The sequence below is a fragment of the Sciurus vulgaris genome, assembly GCF_902686455.1.
Source record: "Sciurus vulgaris genome assembly, chromosome: 14".
NCBI lineage: Eukaryota > Metazoa > Chordata > Mammalia > Rodentia > Sciuridae > Sciurus > Sciurus vulgaris.
This window is the reverse complement of record NC_136475.1, coordinates 68,826,847-68,847,318: the sequence shown is the minus strand read 5'-3', so window position 1 is coordinate 68,847,318 and position 20,472 is coordinate 68,826,847. Positions and strand designations below refer to the sequence as shown.

The window sequence follows — 20,472 nt, the reverse complement described above, 5'->3', positions numbered from 1 at the left end:
AAATAAAGTCCCTTGACAGCCTTCTGCAGTGGTTACCCAGAGTGGTTGAGCAGTGCATTTTTCTTGAATCAAATATAATATGATTTATTCAACTACAGAGTCAATACAGAGTCAGAATTAAATTTTCCCCAACAGTAAGTGGAAGATAGCCACTACCAGTGCTATGATCCATAGTGAGAAACCGCAAGAGTAATTATAAGGAAAATACAAAGCATGGTGCATCACCTGAAGACTTCTTCATCTATACTCAAACCCAGATCTAGGCATATCTCTCATAGTATCTACTACTGCTCTTTTATGAACTCAGAGCACAAGAGAAGTTAAAATCCCAGTATAACACATTAACAATAGTGCCCTTTTAGGACAAATAAGTGAGCCCTTTCTTTGAAAAGGTGAACAAACTTAAATTTGTGCTCAACAACTTAAGATGTTATCATTATTATTGAATTTGCATTATTCAGATTTAAATGTTATCTAATTATCATTATTTGATTTTTTGACTGAATTTTCACATGATTATTTAAATTCAATTATTCAATTTTAAGGAAATAAAAAACATTCAGGCCTTCTGACTTGGCCAGAATCAAGTCTGGCAATATGACTCATATTTCATCTTTGCTCCCAAGGAAGTGCCTGTTAAAAGCTCTTTGAATTTTTCATCCATTTCCTGGTTCTGAGTTTCACTGAACAAATTTTTCCAATCACCAACTTCACCTGCAACACACAAAGCATGGTAGACCCAGACATCTGTTAGAATATTTTTTCTTGCTTTGTAAGACATGTCCTCACTGATTTTACCATTTTTGTGCATACACTATTTCACTTTGGAATGTGAAAATGAACACATGAAAAAAGTTAGACAGCTTTAAAGACTAATATAATTTTCCTTGTAACATGAACACTATCCACTGGTGTTCTTCCATGATGGTGTGACATCACTGCAGAGGGAAGACTCAACCTCAGTGATCTCCTATCCCCACTCCTCTCCCAATATCGGGATCTAAAATTCCACTTTTTGAGAATTTCTTTTTATTCTCTATAGTCTTTTAAATACTTTAAATATCCTCTGAAAAGTTAGCATCTTACATCAAGTTTTGGTTAAGACATCAGATACTGAAAATTTTGCAAAAATTTAATAATTTTTGCCTAACATGAGGCTATGTTATTTCTGTCTTTAGAATCTTTTGATGGTTTGTGGTGAAATTGTAAGTTCTTCGTTACATAAACATTGAAGTATATGTTAATACAGTGAATTTAATGACACAAGGAAAGGCTTATGACATATTAAGGAAATGAAATAAAACCCCAAACTGTTTACAGATGTCAACTATATAAAATACAAACAGAATAAGGCTGAGAGAAAATGTGCATCTAATGAGAGAAATTTAAAGTTCTGATGACATTTGGAAATGGTTTTGCATTTTATTTTAATGCTTTTCCACATATTTTTGTACTGTCTGAATTTTCTATAAGGAACATCAGAAATATTTAAAACTATTACTTTATTGACTTTAGAATTTTTCTATCCTGAATAGTATTTGATGAACAATGTATAGAAAGATTCATTTCTTCTCCTCCTTAAAGCTAATAGGGCATACAAGTAGAAGTAGCTGGGAATCAGACCAAAGTCAAGTTTGTGTTCAATGTTCTGTTCATACTGCATTTTTAAAATGGATCTTCAAATGAAAAAGCATAGTAATGTAAATGAAGCTCTATTCCTGCCTCCATTGATTATTAGCTATGTGATGAAGGAAAAGTAATAGCTTTGGCTCCTTTTCTACATTTGTAAGGTTAGGGATTTCATATCCTTTTTGTTATGAAATTTGATCCCAACATGTTTAATGCATGATAAAGGCCCGATGTTAGCGGGTGTCCTTGCTGGTATATGTGGTGCCTTTAAATCTTGTAATAACAAATTTCCATTAGATATGCAAAAAAATAAAAATAAAACTGGCAATTCCTATGCTATATAACCACTCACTTCCACAAGAATTTAGAGTACTTTGATGAAACTAAGTAAAAACATCTGTGTCAGGGACACCTGGTTTTCTCTCCAACACCCATTTTCTTCTTCTTCCATTTAAACAAAATCTAATTGGGTAACAATGTGCCCAGGTTTTCTTTAAAAAAATCACATTTTTTCAACTACTGCTGCAGAGAGAGAGGTGATCAACGAAATGTAAGCAGTCCCTGAACGGGGCCTCCAGAAAGCTGTTTTTAAAGGGGGCTCATCAGATAATGTGCATGATTGTTTCCCGTGCCAGTCCCTTTAACCTGCCTGGATTTTGAATATAATGGTGGAGTACAGAGGCTCTCTTTGTCATCACAAGGTGACAAGAAGAAAGGCATATGGCACTTGATACAAAAAAAATGTCATGTGGAGCTGCCACTTACAGCTCTGCACTGCCTATTCCAGACTTCCTATGGTGGAAGAGGAAAGTACAACTGTCTTATTTAAGACGAAGTTATTCGGATCACCTGCTATGAGTAAAGTTATTCCTTAAGGGACATGATACTCCAGAAATGCAAGCAAGTTTACCTTTTCGGAACAGGAATGGGCCAACAGCACCATGTGTTTCCTGAGATTTTTCTCGCATTGCTTGGAAGGTACTCTGGGCTGAGATGGTTTGAATCTGTTCCCCAGTTACAGAGAATCCAAAGAACTCAGCGATTTGTTTTATTCCAGCGGTCAGATTCTGAAAATAAAAAATTTAAAGGATAAATATTTTTCCATGGGAATTAAAGTGGCATAAAGAGAGACTCTTGGAGTGGATTTATTAAGTCTAACTCCCTTGTTCATTTGCTTCTCTCTTTAGAATTCTTGGATACTTTTATACAATAAGTTTTCAAGATATCACTATAAGATATTCTATATTGATTGTAGTTTCAATTTATGACACTCATTGAACTGGAAAATACTATTTAGAATATAAATAATGATAGTACCATTAATTAGCGAGGATGATATTTTATCTAGGATGATATGCATTGTATTAAAAAGTACCTGCTTAGTTAGGCTACCTGAGCAAATGTATTTGTATGAGTTTATTCAAATTCTTTCTTTAGAATCCTCTTTATAGTTAATGTTTAATTCCACCAAGAAACTCTAATATTTAAAGTCATAAAAGCTTGGAGCTGGACACCGTGGTATACACCTGGAATGACATTGACTTAAGGAGCTGAGGCAGGAGGGTGGCAAATGTGAGGCAGGCCTCAGCAATTTAGCAAGATCCTGTCTCAAAATTAAAAATAAAAGGGCTGGGCATGTAATCAGGTGGTCGAGGTGCCCCTAGGTTCAATCCCCAGAACCAGAAAAAAAAAAAAGGAAAAAAAGGAAAAAATTTGAAGGAATCTTGAAATTGATCTTGTCTAACCAACCAGGTAAATCTTGAACCACCCAACACTGACTAATGTAAATTCATAAATATTCTAGAACAGGTTTTTAAACTGTATTCTACACAACAATAATGTGCTTTGAGACAGCTATAGATGTTTCATGAGAAAAAAAAAAGAAGAGCAATGGGTGGAAGTCAAATTAGTTTAAAGTTCTTTCACTAAACGAATGCAAGATTTTTTTCTTTAGGCTCTCTCAGAGCCTTTAACACACTTCTGTACAGTGTGACTCTCCATAGGAGCTGGCTATGTAACATAGCACTTCCCAGATCTGTTTATACAGACAGCCTCCTTCCAACTCCCAGGAAAGAAATACTAACGTCTGGGGCAACGCTAATACTCCATGGAGCACAAGTTTCAGAAGCATAATTCTAAAGGGGGAAAAAAGACTAACCTAAAAATGTCTTCCATATTATATAAATACATCACATAAACAGAAAGGGTGGATTAACTTGCATGTGCTTTTGATAAGAATATCTCAGGAACATAGCGTGAACTCAAATTAGGGAACATTTGAACCACTCCCTTCCCTTTGGCACACTTTCTTCCTTGAGGATCCAGGACTCTGGTTTCCCTCCTACCTAACTGCTCCTTCTCAGTCTCCTTACTGATTCCTCTTCATCTCAAATTCTTTATTTTTTTTCTTTTTTTAAAATTTTAATTAAAAATCATAAATTTACATAGGGCAATGTTGTTTGATTCATTCTGTTATTTTTTCCCTCCCCCCACCCCTCCCACCCCTCTTTTCCCTCTATACAGTCCTTCCTTCCTCCATTCTTACCACCCTCCTTATCCCTAACCCTAAACCTAACCCTAACCCTAACGCTAACCCCTCCTACCCCCACCCCTTATATGTCCTCATCCGCTTATCAGCGAGATCATTCGTCCTTTAGTTTTTTGAGATTGGCTTATCTCACTTAGCATGATATCCTCCAATTTCATCCATTTGCCTGCAAATGCCATAATTTTATCATTCTTCATGGCGGAGTAATATTCCGTTGTATATATATGCCACAGTTTCTTTATCCATTCATCAACTGAAGGGCATCTAGGTTGGTTCCACAATCTGGCTATAGTGAATTGAGCAGCTATAAACATTGCTGTGGCTGTGTCTCTGTAGTATGCTGATTTTAAGTCCTTTGGGTATAGGCCAAGGAGTGGGATAGCTGGGTCAAATGGTGGTTCCATTCCAAGCTTTCTGAGGAATCTCCATACTGCTTTCCAGAGTGGCTGAACTAATTTGCAGCCCCACCAGCAATGTATGAGTGTACCTTTTTCCCCACATCCTCGCCAACACCTGTTGTTGCTTGTATTCTTGATAATCGCCATTCTAATTGGGGTGAGATGAAATCTTAGGGTGGTTTTGATTTGCATTTCTCTTATTACTAGAGATGTTAAACATTTTTTCATATATCTGTTGATTGCTTGTACATCTTCTTCTGTGAAGTGTCTGTTCATTTCCTTAGCCCATTTGTTGATTGGATTATTTGTATTCTTGGTGTAGAGTTTTTTGAGTTCTTTACAGATTCGGGATATTAGTGCTCTATCTGAAGCATGAGTGGCAAAGATATTCTCCCACTCTGTAGGCTCTCTCTTCACATTGCTGATAGTTTCCTTTGCTGAGAGAAAGCTTTTTAGTTTGAATATATCCCAGTGGTTGATTCTTGCTTTTATTTCTTGTGCTATGGGAGTCCTGTTAAGGAAGTCTGATCCTAAGCCAACAAGTTGAAGGTTTGGACCTACTTTTTCTTCTATAAGATGCAGGGTCTCTGGTCTGATTCCGAGGTCCTTGATCTATTTTGAGTTGAGTTTTGTGCAGGGTGAGAGATAGGGATTTAGTTTCATTCTGTTGCATATGGATTTCCAGTTTTCCCAGCACCATTTGTTGAAGAGGCTATCTTTTCTCCATTGCATATTTTTGGAACCTTTGTCTAGTATGCATCTCAAATTCTTTATATCAGCCATCTCCAGGGTTCAGTTCTTGGTCATCTTCTCTTTTCTCTTTCTACACCTAGGTATGAAATCTCATGCCTTAAATGCCATCTATCATGCCCAAATTTTATCAACAGCTCACAACTCTGTGTTCAAGACTTTTATACTCAACTGCCTACTTGACCTTTTCATTAAACTGACTAATAACCATCTTACTTAAACTTACCATGCCCAAAACAAAACTGATTTTCCCCACAGCCGGGCTTCACCAATTCATCTCCGACTCAAGTGAGTGACAACTCAATCCTCTCTGTTGGTCAAGCCAATAATATTGGAGTTCTATTTGACTTCTCTTTCTCTTCAGACCTTCCCTTTCATCCAATCCACCAGAAAATACTATTGACCCTTCCTTCAACATTTATCCAAAATTTAACCACTTCTCCTACCTGCCCTGCCCTTTCCCCTTCCTGGCCTGAGTTTCCATCTTCCCTTGCCTGAATTAGGGCTGTAGCCTCTTCACAGGTCTCTCTGCACTATCTTTGCCCCAATCCATTCTCACACACCAACCAGAATGATCCTGTCAAAAACACATCAGCTCCTCTCCTTTGTTCCAATACTACACTGGTTTCCCATTTCATCCAGAGTGAAAGCAAGAGTCTGTTCAAAGGTCGGCCATCTTACCCTCCATCCTGATGCTTTAACTCCGCCCTCACTGGCTACTCTCGCTTGGTTCTCTCCTCCTGGCCCAGGCACGACTGCCTTCTTGCTGTACCTTAACCTCATCAGGGGCACCTCCATCAGGGACGCTGCTGTGGTTGATTTCCTCTGCTGGCAATGCTCTTCCATGACCTATTTGGCTCACTCTCTCACCTCCTTCCCATCTTTGTTCAGATCACATCCCTTACAGAAACTCCCCGGACCACCCTATTTTATATTGGGAGTTGGGCAGCCTTCTAATCCCCCACCCGCTGGCACTTACAATCTTTCTTAACCGGTTATGTGGGTTCTTTTTTCCCACATGCTGCTTACATTTTCAATTTCATTGTATTTATTGTTTATCATTCTGTCTGCCTGCCTTCTCCAGCTAGAATGTAGGCTCCTTGATATCAATGAACTTTGTGTGGCCTGAGATTGATGTATCACCCAGGCCTAAAACAATGTTAAGTGAGTAAACAGTTTTTTTAAAAATAACACTAACTGGTGCACGCCTATAATCCCAGCTACCCACCAGGCTAGCCTGGGCAACCTAGCAAGACCCTATCTCAAAATAAAAATTAAAAAAGGGCTGGGGATGTTATTTTGTGGTAAAGTACCCCTGAGTTCAATCCCTAACACAGCAAAAATAAACAAATAAATAAAAATAACATAAGCTGAAAAAAATCAATTTTCAACCCAATGCATGCTCAATTAAATCAACTAACACCTAATGTTTTTTCCATTACTAATTTGAACTATCATGAAGGGAGAATAAACAGATGCTATTAAGTTGTTAAGGGTTGTTTTGTTTCTATTAAGTAACAACTGAAGGATTTTTGTATGGTTGGATTGTTCTCTAGTAGTGTGTTGCATATTTGGAATATTTTAAAATTGAATACCATATTTGATCATACAACCAGAACTGGTAAGTATGTACTGCACGTTGTAACTTTTAATAAGTCTCGTTCTAGAATATCAGTGAGCACAGTCTTACCTCTTTCAGGTCTTCATATAGTATGAACTTAACATTTTCATCATCTAGGTGTTGGTTCCAATTGATTGCAAAATCAAAATAACTTCCCCAAGAAACTAAAAACAAAGGGAAAGAGACTTCATACATAGGGAATTTTATAAAACTGAGGTAAAAACAATGGTTAATTGATGCCCTAAAATTATTAATAAAGCATTATACATTATTTTTTATATTCTGAATTCAAAAGCTGGTGGGTATTTTACATATATACAGAATCTCAATTTAAATGCTAATTTTTTGTTGTCAATACTTATGCATATTTATTTTTCATAAAACTTACAGTTGAAAAAGCATGTTTATACATTCAGTGTATAAAAAAACTTAAAATGTTTCGAAACAACTGAGTTGAATATCCTTTTTAAATTTAAATTTCAAGTAATTAAAATTAAGTAGTATTAAAAATTTAGTTCTACAATTACACTACTGACATTTCAACTTAATATCCCCAGCACCGCCAACGACAAAGAAGAATGTCAAGTATAAAGCCACTCAGGGTCATAGTTACAATTTTTATGCACATTTTATTGCTGGGGAAATAGAATCAGGGAGAAGATAAGTAACCACTTTAAGACCACACCATTATTACACTGCAGTGTTGCTGTCATTCAGTCAGTCTGACAACAGAACTGGTGTTGCTTAAGGGAGGTAGAAAAGTTGGAAACAGAATTCTCTATACTGTCTTACCTCCTGAAGACTGAATATGTATCTTTACTTTACAATTAAGGAGGACAAAATTCAAAGAGATCAAATGTCTTTCCTACATCACACAGGTATAAAGTCGTATGAACCTGGGTTTACATTTGAGCTCTACTATTTAATGGCTGTGTGACCTTGCTATGCCTCTACTTCCTTCATTATGAGATGGGGATAATAAGTACTATCCTTGATAATTGAAGTGAGAATTAAAGTTAAATACTGGGTTTTGTCATAGCACCTCTTACATGTAGTAACTTCTCAGTAAGTGGTAGCTATTGTAATTTGTCCAATCTTAACGATTATTATATAATAAGTGATGAAGCCCAATCCAGACCTTCTCATTCCAAATCTGATGTTTCCAGTACATCCAATTGCCTCTATAAGTTGGATTTAAGAATTTGCAAGGCAGAGCTTCTATCCAAGTTATCATGGCCACATGTTACCACTGCCAGTCAACTAATAAGGCTGAGAGAATGGATAGGGTGACGAAGTTTCCCTAAAATAGATTATCCCACTGCTAATACATTTCTTGTCACTGGTGTTCTCTTGTGTGTTAACTGAGTGACATTTCAGGTTTGCCTTAACTGCATCTGTACATCTTAGTGAAGAGTTATTAGACAAAACAAGATGTCCTTTTGGTTGTTTTTTGAGTTTGTAAGGTATGTTTTATTAGTATTAAACCAAAATAAGGTGATATAATTTTCTGGTCTGCCAATTAGTTATGTGGAACAACATGAGAAAAATTCTTTTCTTGGAATTTCTTTATTAAGGAAAATATTTTACTTATAAAATAATAGCCTTGGAAATTTATCTGACTGAGCAGCTTTGAGTATCTAAACAAAAACTGTGCAATTTTTATCAAGTAAGTAAAAAGTAATAAAATTGGTAAGCCTCTGAGGGGAAAATAACTGGTAAAATTGAAAAGCAGAGAAAGATTTCTCAAGTCAGTTATACACTTTTGTATGATTTTTAAATTTTTTTATTTGTTCTAATTCGTTATACATGACAGCAGAATGCATTTCGATTCATTGTACATATATGGAACACAACTATTCATTTCTCTGGTTGTACATGATGTAGAGTCACACCTTTCACGCGATCATACAAGAACCTAGGGTAATGATGTCAATCTCATTCCACCATCTTTCCTACTCCCTGCCCCCTTCCCTGCCCTTACTCCCTTCTGCCCAATCCAAAGTTCCTCCATTCACCCTCCCCCATCTTCCTCTGATATTAAGAGAGGGGGAAAAAAATGTCTTCACGATTCTATAAAAGGTCATTTAGCAGTACAAAAAGGTAGACGTGGAGTGCCTTAAACTTCATCTTACTAGTGAATCCCCTTTCGAACTTCCCTTGTAGGAAGCCTATTGAAAGTCACCTGACACAGTAGCTATAATGTGTGAACACGGTCACAACTTCTAAGCAAAGCATTCTCAAGGGTGCTGCATCTGTACCTTCTGTGGGCTTTTCTTCCTGCTCTCCCCAGTCGCAATATTCAACCTTTGCTTGGGAGCCATCACTGAGCTGGTGTTCACACAGGTGGGATGCTGTGGCATTTGCTGTGCCTATCACCTTTCAAAGAAGTCCTTTTAGGTAGTGTGTGTGTGTGTGTGTGATATATACATGTAATATACATTTATATATATATATATATTATTCAGTCCTTAAAAAGGAAGACGTACTGTCATTTGTGACAATATGAATGAAACTGGAGAGCATTTTGCTGAGAGAAACCAGATACAGGAAAAAAAAAAAAAAAAACAACCTACATTATCTCACTTAAATGTAGACCCTAAAAAAAGTTGAGTATATAGAAACAGAGAATAGGATGGTGTTTTTCCAGGTGTGGAGAAGGGGAGGTAATGGGAAGGTGTAGGTCAGAGGGTACAAACTTGTAGGTATGCATTTTTGAATTATTCAGTTATGAACAAATCTAGAGATCTAGTGTACAGCATAAGGACTATATTATTAAAAATGCTGTATACTGAAAATCTGCTAGGAGAGTAGATTCTGGGTGCTTTCTCCACATGCTATACATACATAGCTATGTAATAATGATGCATGTGTTAATTTGCTTGACCATAATTATCATTTCACTGTGTGTGTGTGTGTGTGTAATGTTGTGGTGTGTGCCTGCATTCCCAGCAACTCAGGAGGCTAAGGGAGGAGGATCACATAGTTGAGGCCAGCCTTAGCAACTTAGTGAGGTCCTGTCTCAAAATAAACAAGGGCTGGGGGCTGGGGGCTGGGGGCTGGGGCTCAGTGGTAGAGGGCCTCTGGGTTCTATCCCCAGTACTGAAAAACAAGAAAAAGAAAAAAAGGAAAGTGGTTCTCTAGAGTGAACTGACAACTCTTTTCTCCTAGAGTCATCTGGTGTCAATTCTTCCTTTTACTACACTACAAAGACTCAAAAGAGCCTCTAATTAATGAAAGTATTTACTGTTCCATGACCACTGTACTCATGGAAGTAGAATCACAGCCACTTATAAGTAGTGGCACCGCAGGCAAATGATTTATATTTTTTGATTAGTTTCACCATCTGTGCGCAGGGCCTTGCTCATGGTTTGTTATGAGGTTTTTTTTTTGGTACTGGGATTGCACTCAGGGGCACTTGACCACTGTGCCACATCCCCAGACCTATTTTGTATTTTATTTAGAGACAGGTTCGCACTGAGTTGCTTAGCACTTCACTTTTGCTGAGGCTGGCTTTGAATTCATGATCTTCCGGCCTCAGCCTCCTGAGCCGCTGGGATTCCAGGCATGTGCCACCACACGCGGCTGTTATGAGTCTTGGAAATTATGCATATAGAACACCTAATTTAGTGCCTGAAGCATTAATAGACACTTACAAAACTGTGGTTATAAATGACCAGAGGGTAAAACATCACCACCTTCTAACAAAAATTTTCTGGCAACAAATGTCTTAGGAATGACTGCTCTGGGTCAGGATTTTTTAAGAGTCTCTTTTGATTTTTATCATTGTGTTTACATAGTGTTAAGGAACTGTAACTAAAAATGCTTTTCTACAGGACTTCATCAAAGACCTTTGTCCCACACCTGTTCCAGGGTCATTCTATATTCCTAGTCAACATATGAATTGTCAGATTATTTTAAAATCAGTAATGCATTGTAATTGCTTGATGCCCAGCAAGTTTTATAGCACTAGTGGTGCTATAATTTCAATGCAACTTTTTAGTTCCTGGATCTACCTAAAACTTTCCTTTTTACTCTAAAACACCTTTGAATTTTCATATTGAGATGGTCATCGGCTGAAGTAAGGATTCTTTTACCAATAGCCATACCTTGTCCTTTCATGAACTGTCTGAAGAATTCATCCCAAGAGGCATAGCTTGGAATATCAGGGACATCATTGTGGAAATGGAAAAAAGATACTGCCGTATCTTTAGGGTTTCGAAATATCACCAATATCTGGGGAGTGAAAACCAAGTTAATTTATTTAAGTCTATGTTTTGGATGTTGGAAAAGTGAAAGGGTAAGCAGCGTCATTGTGTCCAGAGGTATATTTTGCACAATTGTGTTAACAGAGAGAGAAAGAAAGAAAGTGGCAGATGGGGAAGCCTGGGCAGAGGGGAGAAAGAACGAGAAAGACAAGGAAGAGAGATGTAGTCATGGAGGGCTTTGGCTGATGATGACTTCAGACAGTAAAAAGATGTGTGCAGAAGAGAGAAATAAGTTAACGGAACACGGGCACTGGAAGAGTCACAAGAGTACTATGTGAAAGGCTAAGCCCCCATAAAATTAAAATTGCAAAATACTTTAAAGACCATGAAAATAAGGTTAGAGCCGGTGGAGAAGATCAGAGAATGGCAAGGCCCATTGTCTGGGTACCAAGGAATGGGGTTTGTGTGAGACGGCAACATAGAAGAAGCAGAACCTCTCAAGTCCCACCTTCTGTCTTCTCTGATGATGCGAGTGTTCCTTTGTATGAAAAAATGTGAAATAAATATTGAAGAGCAAACATTGAAGAGTAAATTGAAACTGAAGAGAATCAAAAGATTGCAGGAGGGTGCCTGGCGGCTCCAGGTGCGTTCTGGTCTCCCAGTCTGACGCTTTGTGTTTCAAACTGAGGGTTCTGGAGATTACTGAGCATGTTAGTGAACTCTGGGGACTCTCAGGTAACACAGAAGAGCTCAGGTGACTAGAAACAGGCAGCGGTCATTTCACTTACAGAACATGCAGGAGACACAGATGGCACAAAGTTCAGATTGCGATTCTGACCTCTGTGTGGGCAGTTTCTCTAACTGGCTGGATAGATTCAAGGCCACATGAAGGAGGAGGCAGTAATCAGCAGGGGGCAACCTGGGTCCTCTCAGATCAGGGCACTGCTGACAGCCGGAGTTTTTGGACGTGGTTTCTAGGTTAGTAGACTGAGTTGCTTTTGATTGCTTATATGAAAAATAGGAGAACGCAAGCAGGAAGCAGGAGCAGTTAGGCAGATAAAGTTGACCAGGGACTCAAGTGGAAAAGAAGCTAAATCATTAATGAATATAAACCTATCTGAATTTTTTTTTTTTTAATTCCGAGAGGACCATAGTTAACAACTTAATGGGTGATTGATAAAAAGATTAGGAGTTATTTGATCAAATTAGTAGATGACATGAAACTGAGAGGGAAATAGGATTCCCAAATATTTTGTGCTTCTAAAAAAATGAACCAATGCTAATACTATAAATACCCCCCCAGGGCCGGCGGGTGTGACTCAGTGTTAGAGTGCCTGCCTAGCATGTGCGAGGCCCCGGGTTTAATCCCCTTACTGGGGAAAATTTTTTCCCATGCAGGGCATCAACCCGGGGCCTCGCACATGCTAGGCAAGCGCTCTCCCACTGAGCTATACCCCCAGTTCTTTTAATTTTTTTTTTTTTTTTAATTTTAGCAGGGTCTTGCTAAGTTATCTGGGGACCTTAAAATTTCATTCCTCCAGTTTCAGCCTCCTAAGTAGCAGAGATTAAAAGAGGGTGTGCCACTGTGTGCAGCCAGGACAGGGTAAAATTGAATAGGGATAAATGGACTTGAGTCTTGACTTGTGCTCTTAGCTAAAGCTTATCCTACCCCCCAATCCAAATTTAGTACATTCTTGTCATTTGAAGGTTTTTATGTCTGAGGATCCAAGTACCACTTGTTGAACATTCTGGTTTGCAGTAATTCATAATTTCACAAAGACAGGAACTTGAATTGGGAGAGCCAACGGGCTGGTGCGTGGACCAATCCCCAGCATCCACCTCTTAACCCATCCCTTGCTTTTTTTTTTTTTTTTTTTTTTGTGATGCCAAGGATTGAACCCAGGGCTGTGTGCTTGTGAGGCAAGCACCATACCAACTGAGCCATATCCCCAGCTCTCCCTCGCTCTTTTTTAGGTGTCAGTCTGCAAGGTGCAGTGCTGCACATCTGTAATCTCGACTATTCTGGAGGCTGAGGCAGGAGGATTGCGAGTTCAAGGTCAGGTTCCTCCACAACTTGACAAGACCTGTCTCAATTTTTAAAAAAGTAAAAAAGGGCTGGGAATGTAGCTCAGTGGTACAGCGAGCAAACCCTGGGTTCAGTAAAGGCCCCCTCAAAAAAAAAAAAGAAAGAAAGAAAAAGAAAAAGTGGCCAAATGCATTATGAATTACTTCAACTCTGTATAAAAACACTAAGAGAAAAAAAACTGTCTAGATTTGTGATTATGTTAACTGCACTAAACAAAAAATGGTATGTTAAAGTATAATTTCCAATTTTGTAGATTCACAACATAAGGAAAAACTGTTTTACTGAGCTGTACAAAGCTGACTGAGGGGATAGAGGACTTTTCATCAGAAGTGCTCAATCTTGATCCAGTCACTTAGTGCAATTAACCCAGTGGGAATAGAGTAGATCATTTTTAAGGTATTTTCCAATTCTAGATTCCTAGGATTCTTGTATGGTGGTCAGGAGGAGGCTAATTCTAGTCCCGACTTCCATAATGTTCTCCTTCCTACTCTTCCTTCCTGTTCTATTCCTCCTGCCCCTCACCATTGGCAGTTTAAATTGACTGTTTTCTTTTCCTGTCTTTGCCATTTCTTCACTATTTTCCATTCTTCTTTGTGGCATTCCAGAGTTTAAATCTTGATTTTAACTCACTCTAATCCTTCTCTTCTGAGACAGATAAAAGAGGCACTGAGAAAAAGGAACGGGGTGGGCCGAGACCAGGGAACAGAAAACAAAAAGGACTGAGTAAGAACTAATAATGATAAGAAATAGATTAACGAAACAAGATTTTTCAACAAATCATCACATTAGCCAAAGCACCAAGTAATTCTGCAGGCATGACATGAAGTTTGTTATTATGTGTGAAATGCAGAAATAAAATAGTTTCAGATCTCAGGCAAGCAGTGCTTACCAGAAAGAACAAAAAGAAAAATTCTGCTCATATTATTAGGCTGAATTATTTTGTTGAACTCTGTAAATATTCTATTGGGGTTCTGAAATTTATTAATTGTATAAAACAGATTACAAAATACTACACCTTTCATTCTATGTATTTGTCTTAATATTCTAGTAAAAAGTGCACTTGATTTGAACCTAACCATAGCAAATATATCTGAAGAAAGAAACAGCAAAAGAAATAGTAAATCCCACATTATGATTAGTAACATTCTATGATGAGGAGTAAATTCATCATGTACCTCAAAAAGCTATTATCTACTGGGGTGTAACTCAATGGTAAAATGCTTTTTCAGACATATGCAAGACTTTGGGTTCCTCCCCCGCATTGCAATAAAAACAAAGAAAAAAAACCTCAGCCAATATCTATACATAAAAATTGCAAATTCAAATACCAGGAGGAAGGAACACTCACCTTGACTCTATGTTCCAGGATGGACCCAGGTAATTTGTCATAATGGAGGTGAGTTGTCAAAATCCTTGGTGATGGAAACTGTTTCATTCTCTTAAAAACATACACAGTAAGATGAAAGAGCGCATGTGTGTGTGTGTGTGTGTGTGTGTGTGTGTGTGTGTGTGTGTGTGTGGTGTGAATCACCCAGGTGTGGTATTTAAATGGGAACTTCAAGCACCACTACCACTGCTTCTTCATCTCCCCTGCTCCCCCTGCAAGCAAATCAATGAACTTTCCTCTTGAGCTTCCTTGCTGGATCCTGCCTACCAATTTCCAATGTTTTTTATCACTTAAAACTTTTGTTTACTTGTTTCTACAATCATATCAAATCTCTTTTGTTCAAGACAGTTTACAATTTGCAATACACTTACTTGGAGCTTTTTATATTCAAGGTCTTTTAATGGAAATATTCAAGTCTTTCCACAGCTCCTGCAGATCCATTTTTAATATCTAGATCTGTTTTTTTTTTACCAACTAAATTTCCATGCAAATATCCCAACAGTATTTGAAAGTCCAAAGAATTACTTAAATATCTGAGAAATATATTACAAAAGAAATTTTTGTCAGTATGAGAACTATAAGGAGATTGATTCTTTTTCTATTATCTATCTCTATTGATAATTTTGAAAATCAAGTTTCTACTTAATCTGCCAGGGTAAAGGGTTTTAACTTAAAATCAGACCTTTAGAACATGTCATGGTGTGGGGGGCGGGCAACACTGCCTTCATGTTTTAGTTCCACATGTTTAGAGGTTACTCTGTTTGCTATGGCTACAGTGTACCTACTTTTTTCAAGAGATAAAATGATATTTAGACATTTATAGCTATTTTTTCTGTAAAAATTTAGTGCAAATCTCAATTCAAGAAGGGAGGTAAAAAAATGAGATTTTAAAAAAGAAAACTTGGTCAACAATATGGGTCCAAGTGGTGATTAGTAGTGACCATATCTGATTTACATCAAATTGTACTTTTTAGTATTTGAAGTACTTTTGCATTCATTCACCACAATACTTTCAAGTAGATATTGAAACCCCCATTTTAGAGATTAAGACCAGGATTTGAGATTGTAAATGCTTTGTGCAAAATCACACAGGTGGTAATTTTCAGATTAAGTGATAGAGCACTGTTTCTACTAAATCACAGGACCCAAAAATCACACTGTGACACATGAGAGAGAGGAAGGTTATTTAAAGGATTAGAAACATATCCCTGGGGAAAATGACAGTTAAATGTCACAAAACTAGATAAATACCTAATACTATGTTCATAAAATGTATAATATAGCCAAAGTATGCCATGTAAAGATTATTTTGTTTAAGGAAATATATGCATTCTAGAAAACTTTTCCATAAATTGAATTACTTAGTGAAATTTATCTTCTGACTTCCATGTAAAGATAAAAGGCATATCGCATACAAGAGTGTCTTTGCTCCCAGAAATAGTGAAAGCACAATTAAGATACAAAAAAGTCTTTTAAAACACAATTAAGATACAAAAAGGTCTTTTAAAATACCTGAAAAAAAATCATTTCTGAGGAACCATGGATATCAAAACCCAAAATACTACATGGAGTCAAAGCATTTCAGGAAACTCTAGAGCTAGGATTATGCGGCTTCTATAAGACTTCTTTGGCTTTAAAAAATCTTGTAGACTAATTTACTAAAGCTGGAAATTCTTTTAATCAGAAGTACAATTTTGCCTTTTGGAATCAAAGCTAAGATTTAGCATGCAAGGATCCAAAGACAGAAGCAACCCTTGGCTTTACGTTAATACTAATTGAGCCAGTGAAACAGAAAGAGCCCTGGCTAAGGAAGAAGAGTAGGTTTTCCTTGAGAAAGAGAGGTTCCAAGGATATTGGGTGCTTACGCTCAAAGTTGAGTCGTAGCAGGTCAAATTCTTGACCAGGAATCAAAACTCTTCCCAAGAGGCTGAGGCTGTGTAGTTCAGTGGCAGCACACTTGCCTAGCCCATTGGAGGCACTGGGTTTGATCCTTAGCACCACATAAAAATAAGTAAATAAAATAAAGACATGATGTCCATCTACAACTACAAATTTTTTTTTTTTTTAATTCTTTTCCCAATATTGGGAAGCAACATCACAGGACATTCCCTACTTACAAATGGTTTATGTTACCAAGATTCGTTTGAGGTCATGTGTTTAGAAATTAAAATAGACTTTCCTAGAGGACCAGAAAAAAATGTGAGAATTTATGAGTTAGTATTCCAAACCCTATTTCAATTAAAAGAAGAACCTGTTTATCTCAGTGATAGGTAATAACATAAACAAATACAATAAGAAAGTTTATATTGGTAAGGTGCATAACAAATGAGATGACCCGTGACCCACATAAGTTTTAAAAAGAGAAGTTGGAAAGCTGGACAAATGTTAGTGTCATTTCCAAAGGTGATGTTAAGCATGCTCATTAGGGGAAGGGGTTTTTTTTTTTTTTTTTCTTTTTTTTCCTGTGGTGCTGGGGATTGAACCCAGGGCCTAGTCCAAGAGGAAAGGTTTTGCAAGAACTTGGATGAGAGAAGTTAATGGGACTTTTCATTGATTCCTCCATTTCTTACCTAGGAAAAAGCTTCTTAAAGCTCCTGCCCACCCATCCTGCCTGCATGTCTGAGCCTGTCCTGGCTGAGCCTCCACCAAGTGTTCTTTAGTGCAGATGACCCTCCCAGGTGTGGGACCTGCAGCCCTGCTGTGGCTGTGAGTCCTTCTGATGCCTCCTGAGGTTCCTTGGTCACCAACCAGACACAGGACTCAGCACTTACCTCCCTGGCCCGCTCCCCAGTCAATGACTTATGCTACTTGGGCCCAATCCGTGGAAATGGGCTTCCTGCCACCTAGGTTAGAACTTTTAAGATTTGTATTTGTCTCAGTCACTTTCCAGAAGCTGTTCCAAAAGTTCCAATCCAGTGACTTTCTTCACAGGATCAGCTTTCTCTGCCTGGTGGGAGGCTTGGTGGTGAACACTTCTGAAGTTTGATTGAGACCATGGTCCCCTTAAATACAGCCTACCTTTCCCACAGCATTCTGATGTGTCTAGGGGCAAGGAGAGGGTGCTCCTCCTCACTTCTGTTCTGTCTAAGCACCAAGGTTCTCAGGTGTATCCTCCCTCCTATCACTCTCTTTCCTTCCCTGGGCTGTCAGGGAGTAAAACATCCTGACTCACACCCAAGTCCTGGTATTGGAAAAGTGAGAAATTTCAGGTACGGTGAGTTGTTAATACCTTCACACACATCAGTGGCTTAGTCTCTGAGCTATCACTTGGTCCCTTCCCATCCCTCACACATAAACACCAGATCATAATTAAGATAGGGAAATAAAAAACAATGTCTTGTGAGGAAAAGACCAGGGATTCTTACAGCATCCTGCCCTTGTCTTCAGCGGTCAAGCTTTTTTGATTTCAGTTCTTTTCCAGAGGTTGCTTCACTTACTTTCCCCACTACATTAAAATAGCAATAATAATATGGTTAGGTATACAGTGTAGTCTGTAAGAGCTCAAATCAGAAAGCTCAGGTTCAAATTTTGGCTCTGCCACTTATTAGCCCCTTGACCTTGGGTAAATCTCACACAGTTGTTTCTTTTGTGAAATGGTGACGAAGGTTATTTTGAGATAAAATCAGATTATACCTGGAAAGTACGGAGGATATGGCAAGCACACACTAAATTGCAGCAGTTGTTAGTATTATTCTTTCTGAACTTGACACTGAAGAATCTCCAGAGTGGAAGAAATCCTTCTATGATAATTTTCTATAAATTTAAAGTCTATTTGTACTAACCTGATATTTTTCTGAGTCACCACATTCAAGAACTGGGAATTCTGGACATTCATATTTTTTTTTAGAAACAGCAAATATTAATTCACTGATGATATGAAGGATCCAATTTGAACCTATAGTAAAATCCAGAAAATAAAAGCTCATTAAGGAGTTTACATAAAACAAAAGCTTGTTACCTTAGTATATTCATAGTAAAAATGAAAATGTATCATGAAAAAAAGAAAATGTATAACCATTCCCCAATGGGTAGATTTAGTTCTTCAGAGATTGAAATAACTGGGGCTATAGAAAGAAACAGTCTTTTAGAAAACAGCATTTACTTAACATTAGGGTAAAATCCAATTTATTTTACAATTTATTTTTCAGATGTCTCCTTTAATGCTTCTTTTTGAATCTAAAATATGTCCTTATAGAAAAATGTTATGTTCTAGAAATGGTTGTTTATTATATCTCGTATTATTTTACCTTAAATTAACAAACATTTTCCACAAGAGAGTATAATTTTATTTATTTTCTTTTATGGTGCTGGGGGTGTAAATTTTGATTTTATAAAAACACAGCAGTAGGTACAAGAAAGAGAAATATTAAATGAAGCTGTCTTTAATAAGCAACAGTTTAAAGAATTAAAAGCAGATTTTGAGCTGGAGTTGTGGCTCAGTGGTAGGGCACTTGCCTCACGTGTGAGGCACTGGGTTCGATTCTCAGCACCACATGTGAATAAATGGATAAAATATAGGTCCATCAACAACTAAAAAGATTTTTTTAAAAAATAGATGGTGTAAAATAGGGTAATTTAGATTCTTAATTAATATCTTATATCTTATCCTCCATTGATAAAGGACCTTTGTAAGAATGATCTGAGAAACCGGAGGATCCATGTTTGATCCTGGAAAATAACTGGTGACATGGAAATCATTACATAAGTTACTGAAATGGCCACGCATTTGTCTTTGGTCAAAAATCAAGATGACAATCTCTAGCACTATCAGAGCTCCATGGCAACTGGACTTTCCCACCTCCTGCTTCATCTTTGCAGCCCCCATCCCACCCACTTCCACCATCCATCATCCACCGAGCCATCTACACAGATCTCTTCCTTCAGACACTGGGGTTTTTAAAATCCAGCTATTCTAGTTTTTGATCTTACCACCTGTATATTTAGCCTTCTTGGACACCCCCTCCTCACTGGTGTCCATTCAGCTTCATGGACAAACTGTCTTCGTCCCACTTTATCTTGCACACACCCTCAACCTACCCATTGTTAAAAATGCGCTTATAGGAAATGATTGGTTATTTACCACACTTTGGGTAAGACGCTAGCACAATGTCATCGCTCCTGGCTTCAAAGGTGTCCAGCGCTTGGAAAGTTTCTGAGGTGCACATGGTAACTGGGTAAGGAATCCCCTGATAGGTGAAGAATAAGCGAGAAAGTGCAGTTTCTTTTGATTTTTCTAAAGCATCATCAATGTATTCAATAAATTTGGACTTATCCGCCATGCTGACTTCCTGCTAATGAATCCGCTCTGTGCTTGTCCAAGGTGTAGTGATTGCTTTTAATGGAGTCTTTCAAGAGCTCGAATAAAAGTCTCCTCCCATTCATCATTTAATTCCCACCCCCCTCTTCCCTTTTTGACATTTCATCCTCAACAAAAGGAAAGCCACAGGTGCAAACCAGCCTGGGGATCAGGCAATATTAACTCTGAAAGGCAGATTACATTACCATCTAGGTAACCTGCCCAGTGAAAGTAAGAACGAAATCTCCTAATAGAAGATTAATAGATATTGAATATCTAACATATAAGTATTTAGTTGAATCAGGCATACTATTGCCTTATTATCCATTCATGGAATGAAATCCACTTTTCTTCTTGGACGGCAGCTTTCCACACACATCTTACTCAGTGTGACAAGGAAGCAATGGAGTTGTAGCATTAAGAAAAGAGATGGAAAAGAGTCCGGTCTTGGGGACAGCCTGGTCGTCAGGCTCAGATCTGCCATTTATTAGCTCAATAGATTTAGAAGTCTCTTCTTTGCCATTTAACAATAGAATTGTCTGGTTCATAGGG

The 20,472-nt window shown here is 37.8% G+C and overlaps 1 protein-coding gene across 1 annotated transcript; it reads right to left on the bottom strand.

The window, feature by feature from the left end:
- Positions 1-583: 583 nt before the first annotated feature.
- Positions 584-19,903, bottom strand: SULT6B1 (sulfotransferase family 6B member 1; the record flags this gene model as incomplete). The annotated part of the gene is made up of 7 exons (XM_079109929.1): positions 584-714; positions 2,540-2,696; positions 7,016-7,110; positions 11,053-11,179; positions 14,586-14,675; positions 18,407-18,519; positions 19,705-19,903. 7 exons carry the CDS (start codon positions 19,901-19,903, stop codon positions 584-586), a joined length of 912 nt encoding a protein of 303 aa, XP_078966055.1.
- Positions 19,904-20,472: the final 569 nt, after the last annotated feature.